Source organism: Drosophila hydei, unplaced genomic scaffold (assembly GCF_003285905.1).
Source record: "Drosophila hydei strain 15085-1641.00,03,60 unplaced genomic scaffold, DhydRS2 tig00008114-arrow-pilon, whole genome shotgun sequence".
Classification (NCBI taxonomy): Eukaryota; Metazoa; Arthropoda; class Insecta; order Diptera; family Drosophilidae; genus Drosophila; species Drosophila hydei.
In genome coordinates, this window is record NW_022045827.1 from 9,639,771 (window position 1) to 9,662,021 (window position 22,251).

At 42.3% G+C, this 22,251-nt stretch overlaps 2 protein-coding genes across 2 annotated transcripts; one reads left to right on the forward strand and one right to left on the reverse strand.

Annotated features, from left to right (window-relative positions):
• Positions 1–2,508: 2,508 nt before the first annotated feature.
• LOC111601012 (protein sister of odd and bowel) lies at positions 2,509–4,901 on the reverse strand (the record flags this gene model as incomplete). The annotated part of the gene is made up of 2 exons (XM_023317413.2): positions 2,509–3,103; positions 3,778–4,901. Coding segments are annotated over 2 exons (1,554 nt in total), but the record flags the coding sequence as incomplete, so codon positions are not given.
• A 5,214-nt stretch (positions 4,902–10,115) lies between these two features.
• On the forward strand, positions 10,116–10,833 carry LOC111601662. Its single transcript, XM_023318349.2, has 2 exons — positions 10,116–10,210; positions 10,272–10,833. Exon 2 carries the CDS (start codon positions 10,286–10,288, stop codon positions 10,823–10,825), a length of 540 nt encoding a protein of 179 aa, XP_023174117.1. The 5' UTR covers positions 10,116–10,210; positions 10,272–10,285; the 3' UTR covers positions 10,826–10,833.
• The last annotated feature ends 11,418 nt before the right edge of the window (positions 10,834–22,251 follow it).

A 22,251-nucleotide genomic window follows, 5' to 3' on the forward strand; every position in this document is an offset into this window, starting at 1 on the left:
TGAAGGTGAGGGAGCAGCGTACATCAGCGCTGTGCAAACATGGATTCGTTCCCTATTGAGGTGCCGTCAGTTGCTGACGGGTTGGTGGGGCCTCCTCCAGACACGGGCACAGACACACATACATCAAATCATAAAGCAAATGGTGCCGACACACTAACTGAGCAGAACACACCAAAGCAGACCAGACGAGCATGACATTTACATTCACATTCACCCAAATACAACACCAACAACAACAACGTAGAACGTTCCGCTTTTTTGCGTTGGTTCCGGGAAACGCAACAAAATTTCACAAGCACAACGAAAATATTTTCAAGCTCAACTTCAAAGAAACCAAAATCCAAGCCAAAGCCAAAGCCAAAACCAAAACCAAACCAAGTTGCCACGCCTCAAACACTAGACACAACATTGTTGTTGTTGCCGCAAATCGAACTGCTGTTGCTGCCGCTTGTGTTGCTGTTTTAGTGATGGGCTTATTAGAGTTTAGTCAGTGCACGGACGAACGTATGGCGTCCCAGCCAGCACTAACATTGTCAATGGGGCGTTGCGGAAACCTCAAAGCAAAATTTAGTGCGCTCACTTCTAGTGCCCAACGGCCGGAGGGGCGTCTTTATGACGACAATGCGTTTGCTGTCATAATTATTAGTCAAACACAAACAATGAATTTCATAATTTTCCCATCAATATATACGGCAACGGTCCGAGGTACAGGCAGAGCGTTAAATGTTTAAACATCCGCTCGCTCGCCCGCACGCGCCGCCTGCTGCTCCCATCGCAGAGCTGCGGCTCTGTGGCTCCGTGGAGTGGAAATGAAGCCGTCGCGCATAAAGTGTGAAATTGCTGGCAATTCGCAGAGACGCTGCTTCGAACTGTAACCAAGTCTTCGGACAGCAGTCTGCAGTCTCCCGGACTGGAGCTGGAGTCTGCTTAGCTCTTTGGCTAATGGCCCAAAACGTTGTCGCTGTTGGTGCTGGAACATGTCTCGTTCTCGTGCTTGTTCCATTGAATAGAACAATATCCGCGCAAATATTTGCGGAGAGCAAGGCGCGTGTTTAACTGTTGCCGTTGTTGCCACAGTCGCACAGCAACAGAAGAGGGCATGAGGCGGAGCTGGTCAAGAGCTGTAGCACCATAATTGTTGTTTGATCGTTGTAATTGGTTTGTGCAGGAAATGCATAACTACGTCGTTTGTTGGCGGCTTCACATTGATCCGCTTAACGCTAGAGACAACAATATGGCCGAGACTGAGCGAGATGGACAGTTGTCGACTTGGTCGGCTTTACGCTTTTGAACTTGGCCAAAGTTGGACGCATCTTTTCTGTCTTTTCTTTTTTTTTGTTTTTTTTTTTTTTCGTAGTCGATCATAAAAAGTTGTTAACTTTGTGGCAAAGAGGACAGCTGCCAGTTGAGTTGGCATTCATTCATCTGGGTGGGCGGCGCAGCAATAGCGCCTGCTCCACAACTCATGTCATTGGCTTGTTCGACATTGTTTGGCTAGGCGATAAGGCCAAAGGCAACCGATGGGAAAATAGTCGAGTAGTCGCTTTGTCTCAGTGCATGTCTCATGTCGTTTCAGTTGTCAAAGGCTTGTTCGCCCAGAGAGTGTATACCTTAATGGTACATTAATTGCCCTTGTTGGCACTCGAGCGATAAGCATCGCTACAAATATTTGATTTCTCTTTCGTTGCGCTACAAGTGTGCAAACAGTGTCACTACATGTGAGAAACTAGAACTGTGATGAGACCAGGCCATGCTCGATTGTGTGGGCGGCATGTTAACGAGGTCAGATTGCCCCGCGAACAGGAAGCACTGTGAACACTCGAGAATACGCTGGAAATTCATACTAGATGGAAGTCCTGTTAACTCATTTCCTTTTCCCAAGATGTGGCCTATTTCTGAGAAGCTAACTCTTTCTACTTCAGCACTTTCTTTGAGCTGTGGGTTATATAAATTCTTTGTAATTTTCAATAATAATCTAGCAATAGAGAACCTTGAATAATCACATGTAAAGTTCCTGAACTGCTATAAGAATACTCCAAGTTTTGTTGACTAAATAAATTTTGAAAAACTATATAAAATTTTATTATTAATGATCGTAAGTCAAAGATCTCGAATTGTTATTCCTTAAAATATGTAGAGAAGTTGATCAGCAGAATTTTTATTGCCTCTAAAATTTCCCATCCCAAAAGTGAAAGATCACACAAGGTAAGCCACCAGTTGCCTCTGTAAACAAGCTCTCTCAGCTAAACCCAAATAGATCTCATGAAATAAAACACTTTAAATTGAAGTATTTCCATTAAACTATATCATTTATTCGATAATACGATAAAAGTCCACAAATTACTTATATGTCTATATGTATTATATTTATATATCCAAATAAAGTCAAACTTTCGATATATTTCTATTCAAATATCTCAAATATCCAATAAATTACCAACTAGAAGTAGCATTAGCTTAAATCATAATTTAGACATAAGGAAACTAGAAACTATATTAAATGCTGTTAGCTGTAAGCAACTTGGAGGCCACGAGACGAGCAACACAGATCAGACACATTGTGGAGGGATTCGAGTTCTTGAGAGCTGCAGATGAGATTGAGATAGCGCTTCGCCTGCCTGGGAGACGGGGAAGTCACAACACGTGATAAGTTGAGCTGGAGTTGCCAGCGGCCTAATCGCTGACGGCCACCAAGTCGCGGGTTGTGCTTGAACCTGTTGAGCTGGCACCGGTTGAGCTCGGCAGTACCATCGACAGACCCAGATCGGAGCTGGAACCGTTGCTACTGCTGCCAAAGAGATCGCCCAAGCCGCCGGCCATGCCGCCCGTGGCCGACAGATTGTGCGTCAAGCTGTGGCGCCGCAGATCACAGTTGCGCCGAAACACCTTGCCGCAGGAGGCACAATTGTAGGGCTTAATATCCGTGTGGGTGAGTAGATGAGTCTTCAGATTAGAGCGCTGATTGAAGGAGCGGTTGCACACGGGACACTTGTGTGGCGACTCCTCCATATGCAGAATCTTGTGCACGGCCAAGGTGCGCGACTGGCAAAAGCCTTTGCCACACTCGGCGCACTTGAAGGGCTTCTCCTTGGAGTGAATGTATCTAAGGGCGGAAGGTAAAAGATGGAAGGGAGATAAAGTATTAGTAAGAGCTGACTTGAAATTAGTCTTTAACTAAGCTAAACTAAATATAATTCTGCTTTGAAGATTGTTCAGCTTGAACTAGCTTAAGTTAGGCAAATTCTTCCTAACTCGAGCCAAATTAACTTGAAAATTTCAAGAATTAAAGCGGAAACTACGTTGGTCTGATAGATTATATGTTTGCCAATTTGGAAAAAGTTTCGTTAAGTTAAGCTCAAATTGTGTTACGTTAAATTTACGTTAAGTCTCATGCGACTAGATGAAGATAGATGAATGATCAAATGCATTCGTTAAGTTAAGAAAAAGTTACAAAATATAATTAAAATTTGAACTTGATTTTAATAAAAATATGTGAAATTTAGAAAATAATTTCGTTAAGTTTTGAAAACTTTCGTTGAGTTAAGAAAAAACTTTCGTTAAGTTTTAAAATGCTTTCGGCAATTCACGAAAACTTTCGTTAAGTTACAAAATACTTTCGTTAAGTTACAAAATACTTTCGTTAAGTTATGAAATACTTTCGTTAGGTTGTGAAATACTTTTGTCAAGCTAAAATCGAGCAACAAGCTTTATCTCTGTTGCCCCTCCACAAACACAAATACCCTCACACAGATAAATGGATGCTTCCTCTTATCTCACCTGTGATCTCTCAGATGATCTTGACGCCTGAAGGCCTTGCCGCAGATGTCGCATGAGTAGGGACGCTCGTCCGTGTGGGTGCGTTCGTGTATGAGCAGATTGTAGGACTTGGTGAACTGGCGATTGCAGAACTTGCAGATGAATTGCTTCTTGGAGCGCTGAGCAGCAGCTGCGGCGGCCGTTGAGCTATTGGCCGCATCCTCTGCACCGCTGCCAGCGCTGGCCGCTATGACGCTCAGCTTGTCCTGGTACATGGTGGCCTGCAGCGAGTGCAGCGAAGTGTCCGTGTCTGCGGCGCCGAAGCTGCTCGGATTGAAGATGAAGCTGCCGTAGCTGCTGTCCAGATCACCAGCCTCAAAGGACAATGCATCCTCGCCGTCGAGCAGCGGCAAATCGCATTCGGCTGCCAGCTCGGCGGCTGTGGCACAGTCCAACGCCGCCTGCTGATTGGCTGCAGCGGCGGCAGCAGCAGCAGCAGCGGCCACAGCGGCGCTCACAGTGCTAATTGAGGGCAGCGGCGGAATGCACTTGGATGTGCTTGAAGAGCAATTGTTGTTACTGTTGCTGCTGTTGTTATTGTTGTTGTTGTTGTTGTTGTTGCTGTTGTTGTTATTGTTGTTACTGCTGTTACTATTGCTGTTGTTATTGTTGTTGCTATTGTTGTTGTTGCTGCTGGGTGAGCTAGCCACAGCTGCGGAGACGCTTGAAGCTCTGGAGGAGCTGCTGGACTTCAGCTCAATACTTGAAATATCGATGAGTGCTGGCAATGTTGCATTCTGCTCTGCATCGCTGTTGTTGTTGCTGCTGTTGCTGTTGCCGCTGTTGCTGCTGTTGCCGTTGCTATTGCTGTTGCTGTTGCTGCTGCTACTAAATCGAAACACATCCGATTTGCCCGTGAGTCGCTGCAGCGCCAAATAGGATTCGAGCGCTTGCAAGTTGAGCGCTGCTGCTGCTGCTGAGTTGGCCGGCAGCAGTGCCGCCTGCTGCAGGCTGCTGACCATGGTGCCTTGTAGCGACAATACGACGGCAGCAGCTGCTGCCAAATCATTGGTGGCTGCTGCTGCTGTTGCTGTTGCAGCGGCCATTGCTGCTGCACTGGATTTGCTGGCGACAGCAACTGTTGCTGATGTTGCGCTTGTCGCTGTTGCTGTTGCTGCTTTGCCTGCTGCTGCTGTTGTTGTTGTTGTTGATTGAACTTCGGTCTTTTTGAGCTGTTGCTCAACGTTTGTTGTTGCTGTTGTCATAACGGTTTGCTGCTTGTTGCTGCTTTTGTTAACTGCAATTGTTGCTGCTGTCGTTTCTAGCGCTTCTGACGTATTGCACGCGTCTACGGCAGTTGCTGCTTCTGCTTTTGTATTACCTTGTTGTTGTTGCAATGTTTGCATAGTGTTGTTGTTGTTGTTGTTGCTGGTGCTGTTGTTGTTATCGTGCTTGCCAGCTGCAGCAGCGGCAGTCAATTGCTTCGCTGCATCCATAAAAAGCCCAAAACACTGATCCACTGATCCACGCACACACAGCAGGATATCGAGCCAGCAACTTGGCCCGTGGGCACCAGAGATGCAACGCCTGCTGCTGTTGTTGTCCGGTTATCGGTGCTGGGCTTTCAGCTGTTGTTGTTATGGTTGTTGCTGTTGCTGTTGTTGTAGTTGTATTTTTATTGTTTGGCGCACCTACGCAGGTTGAGTGTGGCTGGCTGGCTAGTGGTTGCTGCTGCGCTTGGTTCGTGGCTTTTGACTTTGCACATGAATATTAAAAACCACACGCCATCATAAATCACGCCTTAGTCACGCTTTCAAAAGTCATAAAAATCGAATTTGACGTTCCAAACGGCAAACAGGGCAAACTAAAAACAACAAACACAAACACTGAATGACAACAACGACACCAACAACAACAACAGCCGCCGCAAGAAGAGCACGAATGGGGTTGGGGGAGGCGAAGGCACACTTCCAGCGAGTGGATCAAATGACGTCTCACACGCGCCTCAAAAGCTTCAAAGCTTGCCCACAAAAGAAAACAACAACGATTTGATATTGTGGGCGTTATTGTCACAGAACGTTTTGCGATAGGAAAGTTTCAAGAGGCACCGTTAGAGAATTGTTTATTTTTTTCGTTTTTTGTTTTGCAATTCAATGATCAATTTCCGTTTGACACTTCCGTTAATAAATATATATATTTATGTGCGTATGATTTGTATTTATTGAAACCAGGGGCGGATTTGCTGCTGCTGCTGCTGCTGCTGTTGTTGCTGTTGCTCTGCGATCAGCCGTCGTGCCGTGTGCGCTGCACAATATTGGTAAAAGATCACGGAATAACTAAAAGTCCATTGCTCTGCGAGCGGCGCGCGGACCTGGACCTGCGCTCACTTGTTGCCGTTTGCCGTTTCGCCTGACCAAAAAAGCGGCTCTCACTAATACACGCGCCCAGCACACTTCACTGGCTCAAGCCAGCTGAGTGAGCGCACGAGCGCAACAGGCCAATGATCGAGAGAGAGAGAAACGTAGAGAGAGAGAGCGCGCGCAGAGAGAGAGAGCGAGAGAGAGAGCGCGCGCTGTGAGTGAGAGCACGCGTGAGTGCAATACAGCCAGGTGCTAGTAGCTGGACACGAAACACGTTTCGTCGCTGCCATCTCTTGAGCACGCACACACACACTGCAGAGAGCGCGATCGCTCACACGCACACACACATATGCAACTAATGCTAACCGGTTATTGGCGCTCGCAGTTGTTGTTAATATGGCAAACGCTTATTTTTGAGTGGGTGTTCTTTCGCAATTGCTTTAGAAGTAATCGCTGCGATTGCTGTTATTGCTGTTGCTGTTGTTGCTGTTGCTGTTGCTGTGCACATAATTTGCCATTTCTTGTTTGATTATTTACTTAGCTTTGGCAATTTTGTTGTTGCATTTGTTTATGAGTTTCACTTTTTTCCATTTCTTTCTGATTGTCATCTTTCTCCTGTGTCTTGTTGATATTTAATTTCTTGCTTTCTTTCTTTCTTATTTTTATTGCAATTATGTAGTATATCACTTTATTTGTATGCCCAAATTCAGGCACGGGGCCTGTTTCCAGAACTTGCTTGAGAGATCTGAACAAATCGCTGATAGCCTTGAGCGATAGTTAAAGTCGTTGCTTGCACTTGCCGACGCCGCGCGCATAGCCAGGGACTTGATTTGGGATTAATGTAGAATAGGAATAAACATTCAGTTCGAGTCAATTGATTCGCTTTCAATTTTAATTTAAAACAAGTTCATTAAATGAATATTCTTGATTGATTAAGTAAATGTTGAAAATTGCAAAGGAATTTTTAAGTAATTATTAAACTAATTTCAAGGTTAAAATTATGGTTATTGTATGGTCTGCCAATGATTTCCTGGCTTATCTATATAATTAATAAAAAAAGAGTGGTAGTACTAGTAGTAGAAGAAGTAGTAGTAGCAGTAGAAGTAGAAGTAGTAGAGGTACCATCAAGTAGTAGTAGCAGTCGAATTTATAATAGCATAAGCATTAGAAGTAGTATTAAAATATATAGTAGTAGCATTAGTAGTAACAGCTGTAGTAGTAAAAGTAGTACTATTAAAAGTAGTAGTTAATGTAGAAATAGTAGTAGGAAAAGTAGTAAAAGTTTATGTAGTAATAGTAGTAGTTAGTAGTGTAAAAGTAGTAGTAGTAGAAATAGTAATTAATATATAAATAGTCGTAGTAAAATATAGTTAAAGTAGGAAGTAGGTAGAACTCATAAGTATTTGTTATAGGCACCTCTTTATAGCATCAGTTTTTATGATATAGAACTAAACTCTGCAACTTCTAGCTTTACAAAAGTTCAACTAAGTCGCACAATTTCTATTACTGACTGAAAATACTAGATTTTATGTATGCAAGAGTAAAAAACTGTCATCATACTAAAAATTAAGATATTTTTAGTTTTTATGCTAAATTTTATAATAGGTTGTAATATAAGAAACTTGTATGAGGATAACTTCGTTATAAAATGCTTTAATTTTATAAATGCTAAATTTGTAAATTTTAAAGGAGCTGCAGTTTCAGATCTAGAAATAAAAATTATACTAATGAAATTATTCTCAATAATATATAATAATAATTAATATAATAATTATTAAAACTCTTTACACAATTAAAATTGATCTGTTCATATGCCCTCTTCAGATCAGCGTCCACAAATTTCTCGCAGTGTAATAACCTGCTAGCTGTTGCCCATTAGCGAACGCGTTGATTTCATGGGGCCCTAGGCGCTACCCCCAACGAATGTGTGCCCCCCACTGCAGCTGCAGCCGCTGCTCCAGCGAGCAAAGCACACGCCCCACAGCTGTAAATGCCGATGCAGATGCAGTTGCAGTTGCAGTTGGAGTTGGAGTTGCAGTTGCAGGGATACGAAGAAGGACGGACACAGAGAGAATCACAGCTGCAAGTCGAACGCCCAGAATTGTGCAAGAGTCAGACGCCAAGTTGGGATTGGGTCTACGCTTACACGTTCAAGTTTTCAACTGTCAATTATTTCTGTATGCATAAAAGTCGAACTGTGGGACTCGCCGAGTCAGACTGAGAGTCAGAGTCAGCAGCAGAGCGACGCTCGGATGCTGGGATGCTGCATGAATTTTAATGCGCTAAACGGCGCAAGTAAATGACCAATAATCATGGGAGCTGCCTGCTCCGGCTGCCGGTTGGTCAGCTTCAGTTCAAGCTTCACGTTTGCAGTCGGCGCTGCAATTTATTTTTGCATTAAATTGCAATTTGGCCAGCGAGCTTTGTGGGCAGCGGAGCAACTGCACAGTTTTTCTACCATTTATACAGATATTATCATGATTAATAATGCACAAACATGTCATACGCTCGTTTCGTGTGTGTTTGATTGGAGCGCATTAGGAGCGCGTCTGGTAATGATCGGGCACTGAGCCTGCGCCTGAGCTCGCGAAGCAGGCGACTCTACGCCAGCAGTCCACAGTCTCTGGCTGCCTCATCCCACGGTAGCAATTATGTCGCTTAGTGCGCCCAAACGTTCGCTTATGATGATCTTGGCGGCGTCGGCGCCTTCAAAAGATTAGCGAACGCAGCGATCGCAGCGATCGACTGCATTCCAAGGCAAACTCCATGGGGCTTTTGTATTTTCGTATTTCGTATTTCGTATTGACACAAGCTTCCTTTAAATGGCTCTTCTGCTTCCTCTCTGGCTCTCTCTCTCTCTCCCCCCCGTTTTTGACAAACTCTATCTCCTTCTATCTTACTTTGAGGCAGCTTAATGTCGTTATATTTCGATAGTCGCGCTTTTAAATGCGCGTTTCCTGTGCCGCTCTGTCAGGGACACGATCGACGATCAGATCCACATCCAGGCGCTGGCGACTCAGCCAACTCAGCCAACTCAGCCAACTCAGGCCACTCAGGCGCTGCGTCTCAAGGCAAATGGTACATGATTTCAAATTTCAAGTACCAGTTTACATATATAGAACGTTCGGCTAGCAAAGGAAAGAAAAACCAGTCGACTCTCGGCTCGGGCTCCGTTCTCCGTCTCTGACTCTGAGCCTGATGCTGCGTCTGCATCTGGGCCTGGGCCTGGGCCTGGGTCTGGGCTTGGGTCTGGGCACGGGAATGCCTTGCAGCCTTACACCATCTGTCACAGGGAAAGGCGCGCATTCAGATCGGCAATAAGAATGCGCTAAACTTGATTCCTTAACGCTGTGCGCGCATGCGTGGGTTGGAATTACATGATCACGATCAGCGATAAAACTTGATGTTGTACATAGCAGGGAACATGCGCGGCAACGGGCAGCGGACAGCGGGCAGCAGGCAGCGGGACTTGGACAGGAACAGGGACTGGCACAGGCCAGCGGAGCACAACAAACTTCGCTGAAAACCATGAGCTAAACAAAATGTCGCAAAGTTTTACAAATATATATACGATATGTATATATATATATATATATACTTATACAGGCTGAGATATAACGGAACACGCACTTAATTGAAGGTAAATTATAAACATATATGGGCTGATTATATTTATCTGTATTTCAGTACAAAATATGGATACCAGATGGAATTATGTTATGAAGATTAAAATGTAATGAAGATTAAAATAAAGTATATAAAATATATAACAATATAAACGAATTGATTTTTAATAATGTCAAAGAAATTTGTATAAATATTTGAAAATTTCATAGAGGTAAATTTATAAATTTGAACTGAGTTGTAAGATTCTATTTCGCTATTCGAAATTCCGAATAAAGGCATAACATAATCTTATGTAGATAGAACTGAGAAAATACAAAATTCTTATAACATTAGTGCATCAGGTTAGCCTTGATATTTTTCCTGTCAACTTAATGAAACACGCACGGAAAACTGAACTTACATTCAGTTCTATGTCTTCAGTGCGAGAAGTATTATCAAATCTTACAAATTGAGTCTCGAGGATTTCGGTAAATATATTATATAAACTATTTTGTTCGTACTAGACAAGGATACGTTCTTTCCGTTCAGGTTGAATCATTTCGATGGAGCCGCCGAAGCGTAAAGCTCATCAGAACGCGACTATAACAAATCTTCTGCGTTCCACTAACGCCAAGGCAAAGCCAGCTAAAATAATTAAAACTAGTTCAGCGTACACACAAACTGAACCGATCAGTGCACTTAATGCCGATGATGGTGTGCAAACGAGGATATCAGCAAGGCCAGCGTCGAGGGTAGCTCAGCTGCAGCAGCAGAAGAAGTCGGAGCTGCATGAGGAAGCGGCTGCTCCGGAGCTGCAGAAACGGGGTACTAAAAACAAGGCGTGTCAGACTCAAAAGATCGGATTGAAGCGTGGTAAGTGCGACTCGCCCTTGGATGCCCTCAAGTCCACAGTGCTAAAGCGGCGCAAGATGGCCATCGATGCGGATCGAGTGCGACTGAAGAAGTTGCTCGACGAAATCAATAGCGATCCGCCGCCCAGCTGGCACACTGCCTCCCTCATGTGGCTGGATGTAGATGTCCTGGAGAGACGCATTGAGGAGTTCGAGAAAGAGGAAGAAGCCAAAAAAAATACAGCAACGTAAATGACGACTTCAGAGACAGAACTAATTTGTGATATTTATTGAAAAGAAATTGTGTTTTCGTAATATGTTCTTAATTAGGATTAGTTTGATATCTTATGGTTTATGCATTATACGTGAAAAGAGACTGCAACTGTATATTGTTTTTGAACTGTTCACAATTGTTCGCCCTCGCCTGTCTTCCAATGCCAATTCAGGGGGAAATCAAGAATTTGTTAGCTTTAAGCCTGGTTTCGGGCTGAACTCAATGAGCTATATATTGAGATTTGAAGTCTGTAACAAATCTGTTATATAAATATGTATTCAAGGTTAGCTTCCTGATTTTGTTACCTAATTTGCTTCTATAAATTCAATCTTAACTTAAGGCCAGAAAGAGATATAGATAATTATGGAGATATATGTGAAGATAATGAGGAGCTCCTATTTTATTTGCTGCTATAAATTCAATCTTAAACCAAAGTCTAATCTAATTTAGTTCATTTATTATTCAGGTTATCATTGAAATTGAAAACATACAAAAATATTTAGGAATGGCCCAGATTCGGTTCTTTAGCAAGCATACGCAAAAGTAAATAAATATTCTATTTAATGATACAGGGAAAGAAGATGGTCAAGTCAACTTAGCCTCAAGAAAATGTTGTCAACCACAATACATTTTTTGTGTATCAAGCCAATTCATTTTCGAAAAAACTAAAAATTATATATTAAGGTATCTAGATTGCTATTTTACATGGAACTCTTTAAATAGCAAACCTCCATTGAGTTGTTTTCAGTGTGAGATCTCAGCAGCTATCCGCATGTGTATCTGCATCTGCATCTGTATCTGTATCTGTATCTGTGGTTTGTCGTGTCAAATTATTGATTGCTGTCTCATAATTTGATTTTGATTGCTGGGCCGCTTGTCATCTTTCCGATCGAGTTTATAATCTGCTTTGATTTGGTGCGGCGCGAGACCAAAGCCAAAGCCAAAGCCAAAGCAAAGAAAAGTAAAAGTCATAACACACTTATATGGCAGTTGATAAGATCGCCTATCGAAGATCTGGAGCCCTGGAGACCCGAATCCATTGGCATTGTTTGGCGTGACTTTTTATTGGTACGAGTAATTACCAGGGGCGTTAGCCGAGTTCCCAGTTGTTCGATGCCCTGTGCCCGGTGCCCGGTGCCCGAGTTCCTGGTAACAGTTGGCAGTGGCAGCAGCCGCTGTTCATTAGCCGCAGGCGTTGCCGCTGATTGGACCAACTAATCCCTGTTGCAGGCCCAGATTAGGCGCTGCCTCACTTCTCTACTTCTCTACCTCTGCCCTGCCTCTCTCTTCCTCTCTACTATCATTATTTTTATGCTCTTTTTTGTTGTATTTTGTCAGTTCTGTTGAAATAGGCGGCCTGGTAGTCGACTTTGTGGTTGGCACGCACAGCCGTTACAATTAGTGTTTGGGGATTTTGCCTTACAGTTCTCTTCTCTTTTTATCTTTCGTAGCTGTGACGCAGATCTCTTATCGTTTCTCGTGAGGAATTGACATATTCACTTGGTAATATGATCTATTGAACAAGAAGAAAAAACGGCCTCGGGCCTTGTGCCGGCTGCTTTTTTGTTGAAGGCAACGTTTCTTGTGACAAACAATGAGGGAGAAATCATAATTACAATGGATTAGGAAATATTAATATTTTGCTCTTTGATCCGTGCCGTTGATCAATTTTTAAGACACTTGAGATCTGCTGTTGTCGTTGTTATTGTTGTTGTTGTTGTGTATTGACATTGTTCTTGAGCCGAGTGAGCAAACAACAAATGAGCTGGCGCATGGTCAAAGATCTTGGGCAAATAAAAAGTGTCTACAAATCGGAGAAGTTCAGCCTAATGAGTTGTTAATAGAATAGGAGGAAGACAGGCTTGTGCAAGTCGCACTTTGATTTACTTGAAATTAAATTGTTAGAGGCAGTACCTTGAATTTTGAGCTGACTTTACCTATCTATATAGTTCTTTAAAAAGCTAAATCGACATATCAATAACTTGAGGATTTTTTTAGGATAGGCCAATAATATATTCTAAAATATTCCAACAGCTTTAGCTTCAATCCTTCATGCAATAATTTGGTAAAATAGAAAAAAGTTCATAGCAAAAAAAGTTATAGAATCCTTACCTGAAAAGCAGTCCATATCCTTTGCAACTTTCATTCACGCAATTCTGAACTAATATGCATTATATCTTCATACCCAGTTCATGCCACTTCATATCTTTAAACGTGCCTTACTCAATCTCTAACACCTTCCCAATCAAAAAGAGACTTATTCAATTTATAAAAGCTGTGAAAGTGATTTACGACCAAGTAAAACTGAACCAGAATCAACTAACCGACCGAGGCGAACCGAAGCCGAACAGTGTGAACGTGAAACAATTGTGCTAGCCCCTCCTCAAACATTCCGTGAATGATTTGCATGCCTTCGACCAGAAACAACAAGAAAATCAGCTAAGGACGGACTGAAATCAAATCGAAGCCATCTGGCCAAAAGCGTCGTGGGAATCAGTTCAATATAATTTGCCGGGCCAAATAAGAGCGGCTCAGACTCTCGATTGCGATTCTGGGCATTGCGAATGTCAATTAATTGCAAACAAACTGAGCTACAAATCGTAATGAAACAAACAACAACATCAATGGAAAATTGTTGCAATTTTCTCGCGGCTGTCGGTTGGGTCAGAAGTAGAAGGAAGTGTACGTCGACTGCCGAATTATTGAGTGGCTGCATCGACTGGCTAGCGGACTGCCTGACTGCTTGAATGATGTGAGAGTGTGCTCGACCCCCGTACTCGAAACACTCACCAGCTGAGTGACAGGCAAAGCATTTCGCTGTGCATCGCTGAACGTTTGGCATGGACATCAGTCCGATGTGGACATGTGTCCGACTTGTTCCGATGACTCTGCTCTCGGCATCTGAATCTGAATTGGCATCGGTTGCCGAATGGGGCGCCATTCGTGCTCATTGGCCAAATGCCTAAATGGCCAAATTGATGCACGCGATTTAACGTTTCTCTGATTGAGCTAATGACAGAGGCGACTACGTGAGAAAGAAATAAATTTCAATTTTGCATTCGCATTCGCATTGGGTCAACATCGACACCAGCGTAAGCAAAAACCTAAACACAAAAACTTCAAATTGTATTCACACAGAACTGGGATAAGATATCGTAGCATAGTCATGTTTGACATACATCTATCTAGCAATGGGCTTTGGGAGAGGAGCAAAAGAGTGGGAGGAACAGAGAGATGGATATATATAAATAAAAAAGTAGGCTGAGTGAGAGCGATTGAGAAAGACAGAGAGAGGGAAGAGAGAGAGGAAGAGAGAGAGAGAAGAGAGAGAGAGAGAGAGAAGAGAGAGAGAAGAGAGAGAGAGAGAGAGAGAGAGAGAGAGAGAGAAGAGAGAGAGAGAGAGAAGAGAGAGAGAGAGAAAGCGAATACGAGACGGAAAGAAAGGGAAATCCAGATATAAGCTTGAAATAATTATAGAGGTAGATAGAGATATTTGTTAAGATAAATAAATAGAGAAAATAAGATGAATAGAGAGACTGCAAATTGGAAAGGGGTAGTGATAGATCACCGAAAGAAAAAGATAGAGAGAAAAAAAGAGAAAACCAGATACAAAGTCAAGAATTCGTATCCCAAATTTCTTTCAAATGAAGTTTTAAGCAATTCCATTCATTACACTCTTCTCCTTAATATACATAGAATTGAACTCAAAGATTGTTCCTCTTAAAGTAATATACCACATATAAATATCTTAGTTCTTAAGGTTTCTTTAGCTTTTGTTTGAGTTTGCTTTCTAACATTAATTGAACCCATCTATAGTTGTCCCTTTTACTGAATACATTCAGCTCTACCTTTAGGTTGCCGTGGGTAAGCCGGATATGGAATGAAGTGTATGTATATCTGGACTACCCTGCCGGTAGACTGTGTGCGAAGCTTAGGCCCGATTAAGGTGGATCGTCCACCCCCTATGGTGCATTATGATTATTCTATTGGCAACTCATTTCCTGCTGCCCGGCATTCACTTTCAATTTCTCAGGGCTGTTGTGAGTGGAGATGCGATGGTGCTCGGAACACAAAGCGAAATTAATATAAACGGCTGTCTGGATCGGGATGGCCTTTAATCATTTTTAGCTGCGCCTGCCCAAAGTAGAGCAACGCAACGCAACGCAACGCAAAGCAACGCAACAGCAGGAAGATTGCTGTCGAAAGCTGTAAAGCGTGGCAAATATACGCTTAATTGGCTCGAGACTTCCCCCAGACCTCGTGAGCCTCGTGATCCGAGTGGCTCCGGTGCAATAAAATGCAAATTAAACGAATGGAGGCCGGGTAGGCACATTTATTTACTTAGAACCTCCTGCTGTGCTTCCGAATTAAGTTTAAGCCCGGAGGCTAAAAATGCAAAAATGAGTTTTACTAATTTCTTAACTTGTAGCCAACATGATGGACATGCCACAGGGGCAAGAGGTTCGCTCTCTCTCTCTCTCTCTTCCTCTGTCTCTCTCTGTGAATCTTAATCCTTGCATAAATCGATTTTAAATGAGTTTCTTGCGGTTCGAAGGCATAATCAAAAAATTCTACTGGCGCATGCAAATCTGCTGAAGCGAAAAACCTGGAGACTTTCGGTAGCGCACCAAAAAAAATAAAGAGAGAGAAAAAAACTCCATGGTCACTCCCACCTGACTGCCGAAAAAGCGCCCGAAGGACGACAACGAAGACGAGAAAGACGTCGTTGCTGCAGACGCGTCTTCGGCATGCGTTGAAAGTGGGGCGTGCGCCGTTTAGTATGCAAAGTGGCCCATGGGCTGGTGTGGTGTGGTGTAGCCCCGCTACAGAAAAAAAGGAAAGAAAATGAGTTATGACTTGGACTTGGACTTGGCATACGGTCGAGCGTCGGTCTCGACTCGTTTGCATATTTTAGGCCACCGTTTAATTAAAGGTTCCACAATTTCTGAACATTTGAAACGGGGCACGAGCACAAGGGGTCTGTCAAGAGCTCGCGACTCGCCCATAACACTTCAGCTGGAAGATCCAACAACTGGAGCTGAAGCCTTCAGTTTCGACTCTATCGGCGTGCGTGTGTGTGTGGCGTGTGTGTGCATTGTGTATGTGCAACGGCGGCTTTTGTGCTCTCAAGAACCTGCCAAGTCTGTTCGGGGGTCTCTCTGTCATGAGTAGACAACGATACGGCTGCCCTGTTATTTTAACGCATACACGCACTCCTTACTCATATCGTGTGATATTTCAAATCAATAACCATAACTTTGGGGCCTCTAAATAACTCTATTGTGCGGCGCTCAAGTTTTCTCGGAACTGCTGGAAAATACACTTTATATATAAAAATGCGATCGATCGAATGGTGCTGCGGGTGTCGTCGTTCCTGTCCGCAGCAATCATCATTCTGGGTGGCTGAAGAAATCTCTCTCCCCTCCATCTCACTTGGCAGTAAAGCGGTCTTCTATCTAGCGTCTATTAGCGCTGCTGCCTGTTGTGCACTTTATTGTTTCTCCACTCATAATTTATACGCAGCGACACCTTCTGCGCCTAGGTGCAACGGAGCCTGAACCTGTTTATCACACGCATTAGATCGCAACGCAGTGCCATCAATTTTTGTTTTTCAGCTGCAGCAGCTGCTGCCGAGAGACGCCACAGAGATGCACCTTTTATATAAGACGGCAGAGTGAGATGGAGATGCAGAGGGAGAGGGAGCGGGAGAGGAAGAAAGAGACCAGGTAAAGGGGGCAACATCAGCTTCGACTTGGACTCCGACTTCGGACTACGACTTCGAACAACGCCTTTTGTTCGCTGCTCTATAAATTCAAGTGGATATCAATAATAAATTTCACTAATTTCTGTCATTCCACTCAAGTGCTACAAGCCAACACAGATCGAGCTCGAGCTCGAGCTCTATGAGGCACAGCCACAAGGCCCAAGCCCAGGTCCAGGCACGGAGCTCGAGTCGCTCTATTGTTGTTGTTGTTGTTGTTGCTGGCGATGTTTGCTGCCTGTAAGTCTGTGTGTTAATGTCTTGCTTTTAACCACTTCATTGTTCGGGCGTCAAAGGTTAAGAGTCTCGCATGTTGTTGTCCATGGCTGTCGCCATCGTTCCCGCTTGTCTGCTGCAGCAGCAGCAGCAGCAGCAGCACCTCAGCAACAGCAGCAGCAGCAGCGCCGCCAGCAACACAAATTCAACCTCGCCGTCGCTGCCGTCGCATCGACAGATACAGATACACAGATACTTTGCGCTTTTGTAGTTATTTTTCTTGATTTTTATTATTATATGGTTTTGTTTCGAGTTTTGTATGTCTTTTCTCTTGTTGTTGCTGCTATGTTGCTGTTGCTGTTGTTGTTATTTATCTTTGTATTATTTTCATTTTTATACACATCATTTGATTTCATTTCATTTCTCGACTGCTGCCGTTGTCGTTGATTGTTGCTGTTGGGTTTTCTTAGTTATTGTTGTTATTCTGTTAAAACGCCTCAGAATGCAATTGTTGCGCATCCATTCAGCTTGAATTGTATTGGCCCGTCTGATGGGTTTTAATAGGTTCGGTTTACACGCATTCAAGCCGATTGTCAAACAAAATTGATGAGGCTTTCGGGTTGCTTATAAAGAGAGAGGGTTACATTTGGAGTAGGAAAGAAGAGAGTGGCGTGGCGGGATATTAGTATGAAGTAAGATCAATCAAGTTATATCAATTAGAGGAATTAACAAATGATAAATTGATATATCATTTCAATTTTCATCAGAGTTCATAGCATTTAGTCTATCAATTCCAGAAAAATACTAAATAAATGTTATAAAACAAAAAAGTAAAGGCTTAAACGACTTCAAGCCAGGCTTGAGTCGTGGCCCATTGAAATCTCAGCTTCAATTTACGTTAGACTTACAAACAAAGCTTTAGATGATGTTTTAATATTGCTGAAAATAAATAATAAAATTTGTAATACTGCAGCTCTAATTGGCAATGACTGACTAGTAGATACTTTCACCTGAGCTTTGAATTGACGTTTTAAGCATTCCTCTGCCTCTTAAGCCTAAGTATTTAAAATATTTAAAATGAGATGATAAAGATAATATGCTGCTGCTACATATATTTTTATATGTTTGTATGTATAAACCCTATTTAATAATAATTAAATTCATTTTACTCGATAATATTTTTAAATAAATTTATTAAATTTATAATATAATTTTTTAAATTTACATATTTTTCCTGCCAGTAGCTACAACAGCTCAAGTTCCTCAATGCCCTTGCGATTAATTTCTTCAAATTAAGCAAATCATCTTCGATACACAAAAAACTCATCTTTGGACACCCTAAGAGAGGGTTCGCTGTTGCCTGACTGTCTGCAAAGTAACTAAAATTTGTGGCGAACCGAACCGAATTCCCCTTTTTACACTCGATTGTCGATTTGAAACTTGCTGGCAAAATGACGAAACATTTTTCCCATTTTCGAAATTCGGGTTTCGGTATATAGTTTTTTTAGATGCCATAAACAATGGATTATCTAACCACTTACAAAGTGCGTGAAATACTGACAAAGCCGAAGACACTTGTGTAGGAGTCGGAATCGCATGGAAACCGGGTTCCATTGTCGTCGTCGTACCCTGCCCATTGTTGGACAGCTGGCTGCGCACAATGCCAAACAATTAATGTTGCTTATTGTAGTTATCGAAGCGCTCTCAATTTTTCCAACTCTCTGTGGAAATTATGTGAAAGTATTTTATTGAGCTGAGCGTCGGAACACTCGACAGAAGTCAATTCTAATCGAATTGTTTTCCAAATAGATGGCAGCAGACTTGTTCCCTGGAATCGCATTCAACATTTATTGTGGGAATCTGTGTGGGAAGAGGCAGCAGGAGAAGGGAGCATTGAGGGCGATCTGCTTTATAATGCCATAATAAACTGGAAACTGCAGCAAAGTGAAAAATTACCTTTAGCGCTCTTAAGCGCAGCCACTAAAACGTTTAACTTGACTCTCTCGAGACTAATGGCTGAAGCCAATTTGTATATATACGATCGTCTACCGCTACGGTGGACTTTTATCATCAGAATTTTTCGGTGCTTCGCATAGCCATAAACATATTCGTATTGTTGGTCCACAGCGCTTCATCTGCTTCTTTTTGCTTATTTTTTTTCTGTCTGGTAATTTTGGTAGCATTCAGGCAGATCAAATCCAAATGCTGTTAACTCTTGCATGTGAAACGTTTACGTGCTGGCATTTTACACACAGCTGTCTCGACGCGCACACACACAGGATCAGCGTCTTTGCAAATACCCGAATGCAGGAACTTCTCTGAAAGAAAGGTGCTCGCAACTCTCGCTATACGCATTCTTCTCCTCCCAATTACAATCCATCCGAAGCGTGGCTTATGGTCGCAGTTGCCGTTGCCGTTGCCATTGCTGTTGTTGTTCTGGCAGTCAAATCCTGAGAAATTTGATTGAAGTTTAAAAGGCTTAAAAGCGCAGCCAACTACCAGCTCCAAGTGCCGTCTGAGACTTTCAGTTGGCATTCGTTTTATTGCCGACATTATCGAGCCGCATCATTTGTTATTCATTCGCATTCGCCTGCGAATTTGAATACTTCATTTTTCCCTCTCTCTCTCTGACTCTCTTTTCTTTTATGGACATTAAGAGGTCACAGTTCATGCGCGTGCAACGGTCGCAGTGTGAGAAGTTTTAGTTTTGACTCTCCATTACTGAATCGACGGAAGCTAATGCCAACTTTCACAGTTCAACAGTTTACTGTGAATCGTAATTGAAATAATTGTTGCATTGCTAACTCTGCTGAAATATATGTAAATCCGGCTGATGTAGTTTAAGTTGTTGAGGTGGTCTGAATATTTGGATAACTAAGCAATGGAAATTGGCTTTACATCTTAGTTTAAGATGTAGCTGAAGGCATATTAAATATATATAAAAAGTTTAATTACTAATTTGTAAACATTTGTTTTATATTTTTTAAGCAGATCAATTTGGCTTTGAAACTCGTATTTATAGGTTGTCGCTTTCGCTTTACAATAATGAATTATACGAATGACCATGCCCATTGCAGGCGTAGTTGTAATAGCTTAATGTTTTTTAATCATTGAAGAATTTTCAGAATAGTAATTGTTAACTACTATTTCCGATTAATTCTTTTAAAAAACATGTCCTATAATCTTAATTATAACTATGTATTTATAAAGTATTTTTAATGCAACGAGACGTATATCAGGACATGGCATATTAATTCTTAAAGCATGTACTAAAATAATCTGTACTTAGTAGGGGATATGTACCTTGTATATTATTCGATTAAAACAAACCTCATATGTGGGAAAGCTATTAAGATTCAATCAATTTCAAGTTCAAATTGACAAGTATTTATGTAATACGTAAACATTTTATAAATCCTCAAGTTATTTCTAAGTGCACATCAAGCTTGAATGAACTTTCATTTGTCTTTATTTATATAATTTGATTTCCGGTATACTATTATTGTGTGAGTTATTATTATTATTAAGTGAGTTAATTTTTCTATCAAATTTCAAATCATGTTATTTTAGAACATCTTAAGTTGCGTTCTATCATTGACTTCTTCGAATTTCTACTACCAGCTAATCGAATTGGAATCCTGGTCTTGTTCCAAAAGATTCAATTTCGTTAATATATGTATTCTGATTAAACATGCCGCCGCTTTGAACTCGCTTAGATCAGTATCGTCGCTAACTATTGTCGCCGCCATTGGTGATTCGATTTCAGGTTTCCATTGTCCCACCATCTGGTACCTCTTTGTGATGTTGTTTTGTGCACTTGTTTCCTTAGCAGAGGCCCGGCCCGCCCGGAAAACCACAGCACCTACAGCACATCATACGATATTTTGGGTTTTTTTCTTTCCATTGTTTGATTTATGCGCACCTCCGTATGAGCCTATATATCACAACCCGCTTGTACTACGATATATCACATCCGTATCCATCAGCCATGAAATATTGCAGCTCCTAGCGTTCTATCCCTCTCTCTCTCTTCTGTCTGCTTCTCCGTCTCTGTCGCACTTTTGATGGCTCCCCCACATGGCATGATAAATTCCACGCCCGATAATATCGTCGGCCACACAATGGCAAATGCCGATACAAAATTTATAGCCCACCCGGCCATAGACATCCACATGGACCCATTGAAATGATATGAGACTTGTCGCCCCAGCACCAGGCCCACCCCCACTCCTCTTCTGCATTTAGGGTTTTGTATATGCTATTCTCTTCTATTTCTTTGTCGATTTCATTTTTACTTTTTGATGGTCAATTAAAATGGGTTATTATGGGTTAGCTGAAGTGCGATATATGTCGATCTATAGCTGTGGCGTTTAGAAATCTTCTTTTTTATTCAACATTTGTGTACTCAATAAAATACCGTTCTTTTACGAGTCTTATGACATATAAACCTTTCGATTCTAATGTGTGTTGTGGCTCATTAAACTATAAAAGAAGCTGAATAACTTCTGTTGTTGTTGTCATTTCACAGGTGTGTGCGAAGGAGTCGCAGCTACAGTTGGACCAATAAAGTAGTTAAGTGCCTCGGCTCTGGTAGCCAAAACGCTCGAAATGGAAGTTGCGTGTCGAGCGACTGAAATTGGAACTGAGCTCAGGCGACTTGGCAAAGTCTGAACCAAGAAGGAATTTTTAGTTGAGTGCAAGCGACTTCGCTATACTCGCTCAATAAGTGATAGACTATATAGGGTATGTATATAGTATATACACTTTAAGATCGAGACTAGAGAGGCAAAGAATACAAAGTATAGTTAAAAATTGTGGATGATATAGCTGTTCTAGATAACGATAATCAAACAGGCGCACAGCAAATTGAAAATTCTATAGAAACTAATATACTCCTTTAGCCATCTAAGCGAGTGAAATGATGACCAACTGCAGCGGCAGCCGCATCGTCATCATCAGTTAAATGAAATGATTGAAGCTGAATTGAAGTCTTTAGTCAGCGAACACGCAAGGCAACAATTGGCTCGACTCTTGTGCCTGCGATTGGAGTTGGCTGGGCATCGAGGAGAAGGCGGCAGGCTTGGAGGAAGCTTGCTACACTGATAAGCTGTCAGTGAAAACCATTGGCTGGTCAGTGATCCGTGCTGGCAGTCGCTTCATTAATCACAACATGATGCAAATTTCTTTGGAAGACGCAGCCAGCCAGCGCCTCAATTTGCATGCCCAAATTGCGCATACGCCGCATTGACCTCGCCCCATAGAGTCCTCTACTGTTTGCAGGCACATAATGTGCCATATCACTAATTTATGTTGCCAGGCTCGATTCGCAGGCTTTATGCCATGCTGTGTGTTGCCTGCAAAAGCGCATCAGAGCAGCCAACTTGGTTTTTGACTCCAGCTACAACTCCAACTCGGGATCGCTACGAT

Bases quoted from the DNA above. Each gene is read 5' to 3' on its own strand.
- LOC111601662 (XM_023318349.2), top strand. From the start codon at position 10,286: ATGGAGCCGCCGAAGCGTAAAGCTCATCAGAACGCGACTATAACAAAT.